We start from the raw sequence: 12,121 nt of genomic DNA on the forward strand, positions 1-12,121 counted from the left end.
GTTCAAATCCCGGAAGCGCCCGCTGTTAGCTCCAGCTTCTGCCAACCTAGCAGTTCAAAAACATGCAAATGTGAGTGGATCAATAGGTACCGTTCCGGCAGGAAGGTAACGGCGCTCCATGCAGTCATGCTGGCCACATGACCTTGGAGGTGTCTACAGACAATGCTGGCTCTTTGGCTTAGAAACGGAGATGAGCACCAACCCCCAGAGTCAGACATGACTGGACCTAACGTCAGGGGAAACCTTTACCTTTTTATAGAAGACAAAACATATGAGGAAAGGATGAAGGACTTGGATATGTACAGTTTGGTGAATAGAAAACTGAGAGGAGACATGTTTGCACTCTTTGCATGCCTCAAGGACTGCCACAGATTTATTCTCTGCTGTCCCAGAAGCCAGGATCAGGTCAAATGGTGTGAAGTTACAGGAGGGTAGATTTTGATTGTCCATTCAAATGAACTTAACAGTAAGAACAATTCGACAATGGAATCAAATAACTAGAACAGTTGTGAAGGTGTCCTAGATGTCTTCAAAAACAATGGAATAATTATTTGCTGCAGATGCTTTAGCTGGAGACTAGACGGCCCATAAGTCCCCTTTTAATTCTATGATTATATTCTATTGCAAATGGTCATAAAATATTATCTTGTAAAATCATGTCATAACTTCAGAGATTTGTGGATGTGTCTTCACAGATATTTTTAGGGCACATTTAGAATTATTTTAAAGGCCAGAAAGTCCCATATTTCTGTTCTTTCCAATTTTGTTTTGGAGATTTGTACATATTTGTTTATCCTAGAAGGTTTTCTAGGTATTCCCCATAGTAACCTATGGATGCGAGAGCTGGACCATAAGGAAGGCTGAGCGAAGGAAGATAGACGCTTTTGAACTCTGGTGCTGGAGGAAAATCCTGAGAGTGCCTTGGACCGCAAGAAGGTCCAACCCGTCCATCCTCCAGGAAATAATGCCCGGCTGCTCACTGGAGGGAAGGATATTAGAGGCAAAGCTGAAGTATTTTGGCCACATCATGAGGAGACAGGAAAGCTTGGAAAAGATCAAGATGCTGGGGAAAAATGAAGGAAAAAGGAAGAGAGGCCGACCAAGGGCAAGATGGATGGACGGTATCCTTGAAGTGACTGGCTTAACCTTGAAGAAACTGGGGGTGGTGATGGCCGACAGGGAGCTCTGGCATGGACTGGTCCATGAGGTCACGAAGAGTCGAAAACGACTAAATGACTGAGCAGCAGCAGCAGCAGAAGGTTTTCTGGTAGATCCCAATGTGACCAAAACCTGTTTATACCAACAACACCAACCAGTGTGTGAGCCCAGTATAAAATTAAAATAGGAATGAAATCTGGGACTTTTTAATGAGCCTGGATGCCCCCCCAGATGCTTTGAGAGGTGTTAGTGACTTTGAAATAGGAGGTTGACCTTGAAAATTGTCATGATAGCTTATTGTTAATGATGGATACAATAGAATGTTTTTCTAACTCTCCCCATTTTTTTCAACAGGTCTTTCTTATGCCATAAGCAAAACATAACTTAAATGTGCAGGATGAAAAAATGGCGCAGGCATTGCTGGTACCACCAGGACCTGACAGCTTCCGCTATTTTACTAGAGAATCTCTTGCAGCTATTGAAAAACGCTGTGCAGAAGAGAAAGCAAAAAAGCCCAAGCAGGATCACTCGGATGCTGATGATGAAAATGGGCCAAAACCAAATAGTGACTTGGAAGCGGGGAAAACACTTCCATTTATATATGGAGACATTCCTCCGGGAATGGTGTCTGAACCTTTGGAGGACCTTGACCCATACTATAGCAATAAAAAAGTGAGTTTTCAATCAGATTTTTCTGGATTTCAGCAGTCTCTGTCAGCCCCTGCAAATGTCTATTCTTACATTAATCTCTGAGGCCTTCCCAATTGATGTCAGCAAATTGATCTCTCTTTATACTTTGAGATAGTTTGGAAATACAGTGGAGTCTCACTTATCCAAGCCTCACTAATCCAAATTTCTGGATTATCCAAGCCATTTTTGTAGTCAATGTTTTCAATATATCGTGATATTTTGCTGCTAAATTCGTAAATACAGTAATTACAACATAACATTACTGCGTATTGAACTGTTTTTTCTGTCAAATTTGTTGTAAAACATGATGTTTTGGTGCTTAATTTGTAAAATCATAACCTAATTTGATGTTTAATAGGCTTTTCCGTAATCCCTCCTTATTATCCAAGATATTTGCTTATCCAAGCTTCTGCTGGCCCGTTTAGCTTGGATAAGTGAGACTTTACTGTAATTATAATTTCAAAAAGAAGTTTCACTGTTTGCAACACTGTTTTCTGGATACACCCACAAGATTTTTGGTGGCTGTTCATGCTTTGGTGGAAGGGCTAGGTCCCTCCTGAAGTTAATTTCTCTAAAAGGTTCAGGTGCAAAGACCTTCATAGCCTGCACCATTTCTCCTTTACAGAGTAAGTGGGAAGTGTTGTCAAAGGCTTTCATGGCTGGGATCACAGGGTTGTTGTATGTTTTCTGGGCTGTATGGCCATGTTCCAGAAGTATTATCTCCTGACGTTTTGCCCACATCTATGGCAGGCATCCACAGAGGTTGTGAGGTGACCTCACAAAAAAACCCTAAGTGGGAAGTAGTAGTGAGGAGGAAGAGCTGTTTGCAGATTGACTCACTTGCCTGCCAGGTTTCTACCTGGCAAGGACAGAAGCAATGACAGGTGAGAAGGCAGACCCATGGGAGGGTTGAGAGCTAATGAATGTGTGTTTTACCAAGAGAGCTCACCAGTCTGAACCAAGCACTGTATTTATGACTGACTATCCAGCTATCTTTGTGGTTTCTTGTGGTGACATCTTTGATAGAGAGGGTAGCAGTAAGCAGTTGGATGGGCTGCACTGCAGGTTGCTGTTTACTACTGACTATGGGCCCCTGGTGTTGGCGCAGTGTGTTAAGGCGCTGAGCTGCTGAACTTGCAGACCGAAAGGTCCCAGGTTCAAATCCCGGGAGCTGAATGAGCGCCCGCTGTTAGCCTCAGCTCCTGCCAACCTAGCAGTTCGATAACATGCAAATGTGAGTAGATCAATAGGTACTGCTCCGGCGGGAAGGTAAGGGCGCTCCATGCAGTCATGCCGGCCACATGACCTTGGAGGTGTCTACGGACAACGGCGGCTCTTCGGCTTAGAAATGGAGATGAGCACCAACCCCCAGAGTCAGTCACGACTGGACTTAACGTCAGGGGAAAGCCTTTACCTTTACCTATGGTGATCTCAGTTTGATTGCCATTTAGTGAGCCATGCAGGTACATTACAGATGAATTGATGGAAAGAAAATGCAAGCCAAGGGAAATATGTTTTAAGATTAGAAGGAGAGGAGAAAGAGGTATATTGGAAGGAAACATGAGAGAGGGGAAAGGTGAAATAGTAATGGATACTTTCATTTCAAGAAACCAATTAAATATTTGGTTTACGTGCATCTAGCATTTCTACATTTGTTTGCATTTAGCACAGTGATCTGATTAATTTATTTTGATGTACTCTTTCAATACCCAAGTTATATAAAACTTTGATTCAGCCTTTGTTAATGAGACGAGGGCTGCCCAGTAAAACAAACAGAAAGTCCTAGGCTGAGGCCAGCCAGGAAGCTAGAGCCGGAGGCTAGAATTCAAGAGATGGCCAGAGTGGGTGCTGCATCAGTAAGGAGACGTCACCCAGATAGCTTTAAGCTGGTCCTGGAGCCTCTCTTCTTGTTAGTGCACTGGTGATGCTGCTTTCTTTGGAAGTAATACTGGCATCAGGAAGACCTTGCACTCTCCAAAAGTTTTCTGATGTGCATTTTTTCTTGGGATTATTAATGCCATTGTTTTGTGTGTGTGTGTGTGTGTGTGTGTGTGTGTGTACAAAGTACAAATCAATCAACACTCTATTAGTTTGCAAGATTCTGTAGGGAGAAATCTCTAGGGTTCACATTATGGATTCTCTGCCACTTACGGCTCCTTCCACTCTGCCCTTATATGGTTTACGTAATTTGCATTATATTGTTTTACATTTATTTATTGTACATTGCTAATCTGTTTAACTGTTTTAATTGCCCATGTTTTAATGCTTTGGATTGTATTGGCATCGAATTCTGCCGGATTGTGAGCCGCCTTGAGCGCCTTTGGGTGAGAAGGGCGGGATAGAAATGATGGAAATAAATCCCAGGATCTGATCCAAAATTAGCTACTTTGAAAATGATTAGCTCCAGATCCTACCCTGGCCACCAGCTAGGACCCTGCTTGCACTTTAACCACTTCGGCCCTAGCATACATCGCTGGACTAGTCTAACCGTCTTATAGCTGCTCAACAGGCTGTGAGATCAAGAAACCCAGTTTGCACTTTACCCACCAGCTTGCACTTTACCCACCTCCATCTCTATGTTACTTCGTTGCACTAGCCCTGGCCCGGCCTCTCATAGTGTCTAGGCCAGTGATGGCCAACCTATGACACGCGTGTCAGAACTGACATGCCTAGGCATTTTTGCTGACACACTGCCGCATGCAGATTGATTGGATGACTACGTCTTTTGTGGCCAGATTTGGTGTGATTTCGTCTAGTGGTTTTGTTGTTTACTTCTTGGGAATTATGCACATTACATTTATATATATATCATTCTATTATTATTCTATTATTATTGTAGTATATTATCATATTATTAGTATTAAATTATTATATTATTCATTATTCATGACTACATTGAAACTACAATAGAGAGAAATCAGCATGGAAACTGCAAGAGGTACCATAGATTGTTGCACATGGAAATAATGGTAGTAAATAGTTTTTGATTTATTAAATACAGTTATATATTACAATTATATATTTTTGTTATTTAAACTATATATATTGTGAAATTATGGTTTTGTTTCTCGAAGTGACACACCACCCAAGTCATGCTAGGTTTTTTGGTGAATTTTGACACACCAAGTGCAAAAGGTTGCCCATCATTGGTCTAGGCCCTCCCTAGGATCTTGTCGATTGGTATTTGAACTTCACCCAATGGATCGGCATTGAACTAGTTTTAATTCTATATGAGTATGTTGTGTCATAGTAATTATACTGATGTTTTATTATGGCTGTGTTATATGGTTTTGTGTTAGTAATTGAATGTTTTACCTATGTTGGAAACCGCTCTGAGTCCTTTTGGGGAGATAGAGTGGTATACAAAAAAGTTATTGTTATTACTATTGACACAACAACATAGTCTGACACAGCAAACAAGATAGATATGCTGGATGTTTTGTTGTTGTTGTTGTTGTTGTTGTTATTATTATTATTATTATTTATCCCAGACTATGTGGCAGTGGAAACTCATATAATCCAATTTAAATTAGATAATCTGGGATCAGATCCTGGGATATAGGACAGTGTATCCTTCTTCTTGCACGTGCTGCATATTGGAATATTTTCTTTGACCTGAAATAGGGATCCCACTGAATCGGCATCCTTTTACAATGATAGCCATTCTGAGTCAGGCTCTGGCAGCTGGTGGGACCTGGCATTTGAACTGACAGTAATGAGAAGCCATGGCCTTATAAAAGTGAATCTTGGTTCACAAATATATAGTGGCATGTCACAAAATGGATTTACTTGTTCATTGAATGCTTCATCATGTTCCAAGTCATCGGTCTTTACTCAGCCTATTTTAGGAGGACGAGATCTTTCATGACTTGAATCTGAGAATACTGACATTTCTGGTTGCCTTTACATTCTTTAGGTGAGATACTTACATAAGCTGAATCACATTGACATTTCTTCTAGTGCTTGTCATTATTATCATGGTGGCTGTTATATTAACTCAATTGTACCATCTTTCTAAAGATGCCATACGAAGGATAATCAGAAACTGAGATCTTCCAATAGTGTGTGGAACAACAAATTACTAACAGAAAATGCATTTGTCATTCTTTGCTCTTTTTGTTTTCCAGACCTTCATAGTATTGAATAAAGGGAAGGCGATTTTCCGATTTAGTGCCACATCTGCCTTGTACATTTTAACTCCTTTCAACCCTCTCAGAAAAATTGCTATTAAAATTTTGGTACATTCATATCCTTTTCTTTAAATATGAAAAATGAAATTTGAGACAACTTTATTACAATGTTGAAACAAATGGTCATCATCTTTATAAATGTATTCACTTGCTGGTGATTTACAACACATTTAGAACATTGGTATCAGCTCAGACACATCCATTGCCAATTTGTCATTCTATCCTTTGGTCTTAACATTAGAAATGTCAGAGCCATGGTGGCACAATGAGTTAAACCTTTGTGCTGTCTGGACTGCTGACCTGAAGGTTAGGTTGCTGAAGGTTGCCAATTATTCTTTTAGAAATTTCACCTTCAAGTTACTATGTTCAACTTTCATGGATTAGCTGAAAGCGGTTATTAAAATGACTGCTATCATTTGTTTTATAATGCAGTATCTGACTCAATGGCTAACATTCCTTGACTGGATTTTACATTATTCAGCATGCTTATTATGTGCACTATTTTGACCAACTGTGTATTTATGACAATGAGCAACCCTCCAGATTGGACAAAGAATGTAGAGTAAGTAATTTTGTTTACTAAATTATTTTTTAAAGTCATAATCTATTTTGGTCTATTGCTATTTTATCTGTGGATTTTGAGCAGCTTTTAAAAATGATGACTTGTATATTTTCGATTTCTCTTTTTCTTCCAAAACTTCAATGAACATCATAAATGAGAGCATCATATTGTGTGATTATTTGTGTGCTATCATTTTTTTTTTACTTTCATCTATGGCAGTAGTTCTCAACCTGTGGGTCCCCAGGTGTTTTGGCCTACAGCTCCCAGAAATCCCAGCCAGTTTACCAGCTGTTAGCATTTCTGGGAGCTGAAGGCCAAAACATCTGGTTGAGAACCATTGATCTATGGAATGCTAGGCAACATATCTAGAATGAATCTCCTAGGTCTTGACTAGATTATAGGTCTAACTAGACAAGATATTTCATATTCCATAGATGAAACAATTTGTGCCACTGGCAATAAATTAATTAGCAATTAATTTGCCAATTAATTGTTAAATGGCTGAATGGCAATAAAGGTACCGCTCCATTCCGCTTTGGTCAGACTTCATCCAGAATGCTGTTTAGTCCAGTTTTGGGCACCACAATTCCAGAAGGATATTGACAAGCTGGAATGTGTCCAGAGGAGAGTGACCAAAATGACCAAAGGTTTGGAAACAAACACTATGAGGAGCAGCTGAGGAAGCTGGATATGTTTAAGCTTGGAAAAAAGAAAGCTGAGAGGGGACATGATAGCCATGTATAACTATTTGAAAGGATGGCAGACTGAGGAGCGGCAAGGTTGTTTTCTGCTGCACTGGAGACTAGGACATGGAACAATGGATTCTATCTGCAAGAAAATGAATCCCACTTAAATATTAGGAAGGACTTCCTGAGGATTAGAGATGTTCAACTCTGGCGAATGCTGCCTGGGAATGTAGTGGAGTCTACTTTTCATGAGATTTTTAAACTGCTTCCATGCAGGGAATCGCTGTCTTCATTGGGGCATTCTCATACAACATCTTACATACATAACTTCGATCTCACAGTCAAGGATTTCCATGTGAACATTTGGGGAATGAGACACAGTATGGCATGGATGCTCAGACACAGAGACATACATCTCTCCATAAAAAGGCTGGAATGGCAGATGTGATGACTGTTTTGTTCTTTGTATATTCCTGCATTACAAAATAGATATATACCTTGTGGTCTCTTACAACTCTACATAGAGAAACTTCAACACTTAATGTTCTGCTGAAATCCCACTGACACTTCTCTTCCCTGGAACCTGTTTTTCAGATTGGCAGTTGGGAGGGAATTCTATTACAGCAAAAAAGTCATTTTATGTTGCATATAATACAAAGAGCATAATCCGGTCAGGGATTTGGAAGGAAACAAAAGGTTGCCTTCTTTCCTTTCCGTGCTAGGGTCCCAAACTTTTTGCCATTCATTTACTTTTAGCAATTAGCAACTGCTAATTGCATACATGGTCTAGTTTGGCTGTCAGAGCTATTCAGCTTCAATGGGGTTGCAATCCAATGCACCTTTGTGCCAGGTCCTGAGGCTCAGACTTTGTACTTATCAAATGGTGGAGCAGAATGGTTTCATTACAGAAATCTTCCCCATGCTTGTGGCCAGGAGGATTATCTTTCAAGATTACATTTGCTGCTGATGTCATCGCAATTGATGATTGATTTTGTCCTCTTGGTAACATGATGTACAGCTTGATGGCATTCACATTATTTCTCTCAAATGTTCCCCCTTAGGGTACGCATTCACTTTGGTTTTGTTCTATGTTGTTTAATTCTCTGGCACAATTTGTTTGAGGAGAAGAAAAGATTTTTGGTCTCTACAGAAATCCCATAAGTCCTGCCAATCTAGCCTTTCTTGTGTAGAGATGTATGTCTATGTGTCTGGGCATGCTTGCCATACTTGTGTCCCATTAACCAAATGTTTACATAGAGATAAATACAAACATGGCTTCATATTCTACCAACCTACTACTCCCCCCCCCAAAAGAACTTACAGTGAGACTGAAGTTTATGTATGTATGTATGTATGTATGTATGTATGTATGTATGTATGTATGATGTTATATGAGAATGTTCAAATGAAAACAGCAAAATTCTCTGCATGAGCATGCATGGAAGTAGTTATTTAATTGGGTCTTGTCATTTGTTTTATAATATAGTATCTGGCTTCATGGCCAACATTCCTTGCCTGCATTTTAAGTCCCATCTGCATTGCCATATATTGCAGTTTCAGAATGCAGATTAACTGCATTGAACTGGATTATATGACACAGCAGTCTCCTGTAATAATCCCCTCCCCCCACCAGCAATATAGTAATATATAATACTAATATTTTGCTATGTTAATAATATCACATATTGTATAAACATATAATATTGATAATTAATATTATAATGTAATACAAGGGCCGGGCTGTGGCGCAGCTGGCTAGTAAACAGCTGCAATAAATCACTACTGACCAAGAGGTCATGAGTTCAAAGCCCGGGTCAGGTTAAGCCCCCAACCATTAAATAGCCTGGCTTGCTATTGACCTATGCAGCCCGAAAGACAGTTGCATCTGTCAAGTAGGAAATTTAGGTATGCTTTATGCGGGAGGCTAATTTAACTAATTTACAACACCATAAAACTGCCAGCAACATTCCGGAAAAGGAATGAGGAAGTACAGTCACTAGTGGACAGTGAAGCAACAGCTCCCCCTGTGGCCGGAATCGTGAAGTTGGAAATGTTAAATGCCTCTGTGTGTGTCTATACTGTATGTTGTTTGTCTAATGGCATTGAATGTTTGCCATATATATATTCATTGTAATCCGCCCCGAGTCCCCTTTGGAGTGAGAAGGGCGGAATATAAATACTGTAAATAAATAAATACAATATAATACGATTACTAATAATACAATATAATAATTATATTTTATATATTACATTAATATTACTAATAATATTGCAGTATAGTGGTCTAGTACAATATAGTAATATATGATACTAATATTGTGCCATGCTAATAATATAATACAGTAGAGTCTCACTTATCCAACATTCACTTATCCAACGTTCTGGATTTATCCAACGCATTTTTGTAGTCAATGTTTTCAATACATTGTGATATTTTAGTGCTAAATTCATAAATATAGTAATTACGACGTAGCATTACTACATTAGCACATTGAACTACTTTTTCTGTCAAATTTGTTGTATAACATGTTTTGGTGCTTAATTTGTAAAATCATAACCTAATTTGATGTTTAATAGGCTTCTCCTTAATCTCTCCTTATTATCCAACATATTCGCTTATCCAACGTTCTGCTGGCCCGTTTATGTTGGATAAGTGAGACTCTACTGTATGTTATATGTATATATAGCTTGTACGCTGCTCTGAGTCCCCTTTGGGATGAGAAGGGCAGGATATAAATGTTGCAAATCTATATATATAAAAGGGTAATGGAATCACGGCACCGGACAAAACAACTAAACTAAATGCCCCACAACCTCGAAAATTGACAGCACAACCTCTCATCCATGCCTCTACGTTCATACAACAAAAAGAAAAGAAAAATTAAGTCCTAGCCACAGCAACGTGTGGCCGGGCACAGCTAGTAAATAAATATAATCTAGTTCAATGCAGTTCAATCTATTTTATATGTGTCTACAGTGACCATATAAAGCAATTCAAACTGCATTATATGGCATTGTAGATGGAGCCTTGGATTATTCAGCATGCTTATTATGTGCAATTTTTTGAGCATCTGTGTGTTTATATCCATGTGTGATGCTCCAGACTGGGTCAAGAGGTAGTAGAAGTAAAGCCAGCAAGCACTCTCAGTCTGGCCCTATATTTAAGGAGTTGGAGAGTTTCTCACAGCACCACCTGAAATGTATTTCAGAGATGAAAAAACTACCTAGTGTTGGAAACACCAAGATCGATATGTCTAGACATGTCTGTTTGTCTATTTATCTATCTTTAACAAGTAAGATTATTTTTTAATTCAGTCCTAAGGACTAGACACAGCAGAAGGCACCTAAATGCAATAGCTATTGGTGTGATCAGTGGCTGGAGATGAGAAAGATAGAACCTTATCCATTCCATAAAAGGATTGTTTTGTCTTCCCAATATGGGAAGAGTGTAGGAGTAAAATACCTTTCTTTTTATTAAGAACAAGAAATGTGAAAGTGGCACAAATAATGTACAAGTTGTGCATTCTATTCTTCATGAGAATGCATAACTTGTACATTCTGTTCTGCATCAGATGGATGAGACAACCAGTGCAGAAGTTAATAAACAGTAAGAAAAAGGTAAGCAAAAGTCAGGGAGTAATGGAGGTGTACTTTAGCTGAGGTTGTTATGACAAGTGGAAGTTTGTTTGTTTGTTTTTCACCCAAAGAGAAGTAATGAGTCATAGGTAAGGAAGAACTTGGTGCACAAAAGGGAAGCAACCTGAGAAGTAGACAAAACGAACCTGGGTGAGAGAACAGTGGGTGTGATGGTTCGAGACAGAATGAAGATAGTAGGGAAAACGTACAACAAAAAAAAAATACAATATAGATTGTTCCTGAACTGGATACCAGTCCCCTGATAGTGCCTTCTCACATGATATGCCATTCCATTTGTTCCCACTGACTAACTGGACTGCACTGAAACAAGAATATTTTTTTTACACTGGGGGTCTCTTCCAACTCTATGACTCTACATGTCTACTTTGCTGTCAGCACAGTTGTGGAGAGGACGATTTGACATCCTCCTCATTTTATGTTAGCCCCTGTATGATAAAGTTCCTTGTATTGCACAGCTTTGAACACTGCCCTGATGATTTCATTGGCCAATAAATAGCTGACATATCTCTTCCACATGAGGCCAGTGTAGCATCTTAGCTGCTCCATTAGATCATAAATAGGAAGTGTCAGATCTTTTTGAACATTGAAAATGTGATCTGATTAGGTTTTGATTTATGTATGTTTTTTTGTTTGCTTTTCTCAGGGAAATCAGATACTTTTGAGATTCATGCTTTTATCAGTCACCCATTACAGAAGATAACATGAAAAAGATAAGGTTTTGAATGTAAACAAAGCTGATAATAAAAAATATTGGGTGATTTAATGACAATCATGTGTGAACCGGAATGCAGTACATGAATTTGTGTAATCTCTGAGAAGGAACTACAGTGTTCCCTTACTACTTCACTGTTCACTTTTCGCGGATTAGCTGTTTTGTGGTTTTTCAATAAACTCTAAAAGACTATTATAAATCATAAAAATTACAATTTACAGCCTAAGGAAGGGAGGAAGGAGAAGTCAAAGGGAGAGAAAAGGAGCTCAAGAGGCAGCAGGAGGAGGAGGCGGCAATTTATCAACATATAATTGGTTGATAAAAGACTTAAAATAGTGTATAACTACTAAAATAATGTATAAATATTAAAATACATACAGTGTTCCCTCACTACTTCGTGGTTCACTTTTTGCGGATTTGCTGTTTTGCGGTTTTTCAATAAGCTCGAAAAGAATATTATAAATCA

General features: G+C 39.0%; 1 protein-coding gene across 7 annotated transcripts in view; it reads left to right on the plus strand.

The window, feature by feature from the left end:
- Positions 1–12,121, plus strand: part of scn3a (sodium channel, voltage-gated, type III, alpha subunit) — a 112,041-nt gene that overhangs the window by 18,358 nt on the left and 81,562 nt on the right. For all 7 annotated transcript variants that reach the window (XM_062969230.1, XM_062969231.1, XM_062969232.1 and 4 more), the window contains 3 exons: positions 1,513–1,830; positions 5,976–6,093; positions 6,510–6,600. In XM_062969230.1, coding sequence (XP_062825300.1) covers positions 1,564–1,830; positions 5,976–6,093; positions 6,510–6,600 — 476 coding nt within the window. In that variant the 5' untranslated portion in view covers positions 1,513–1,563. The remainder of the gene's footprint in view (positions 1–1,512; positions 1,831–5,975; positions 6,094–6,509; positions 6,601–12,121) is intronic.

The sequence above is a fragment of the Anolis carolinensis genome, chromosome 1, assembly GCF_035594765.1.
Source record: "Anolis carolinensis isolate JA03-04 chromosome 1, rAnoCar3.1.pri, whole genome shotgun sequence".
NCBI lineage: Eukaryota > Metazoa > Chordata > Lepidosauria > Squamata > Dactyloidae > Anolis > Anolis carolinensis.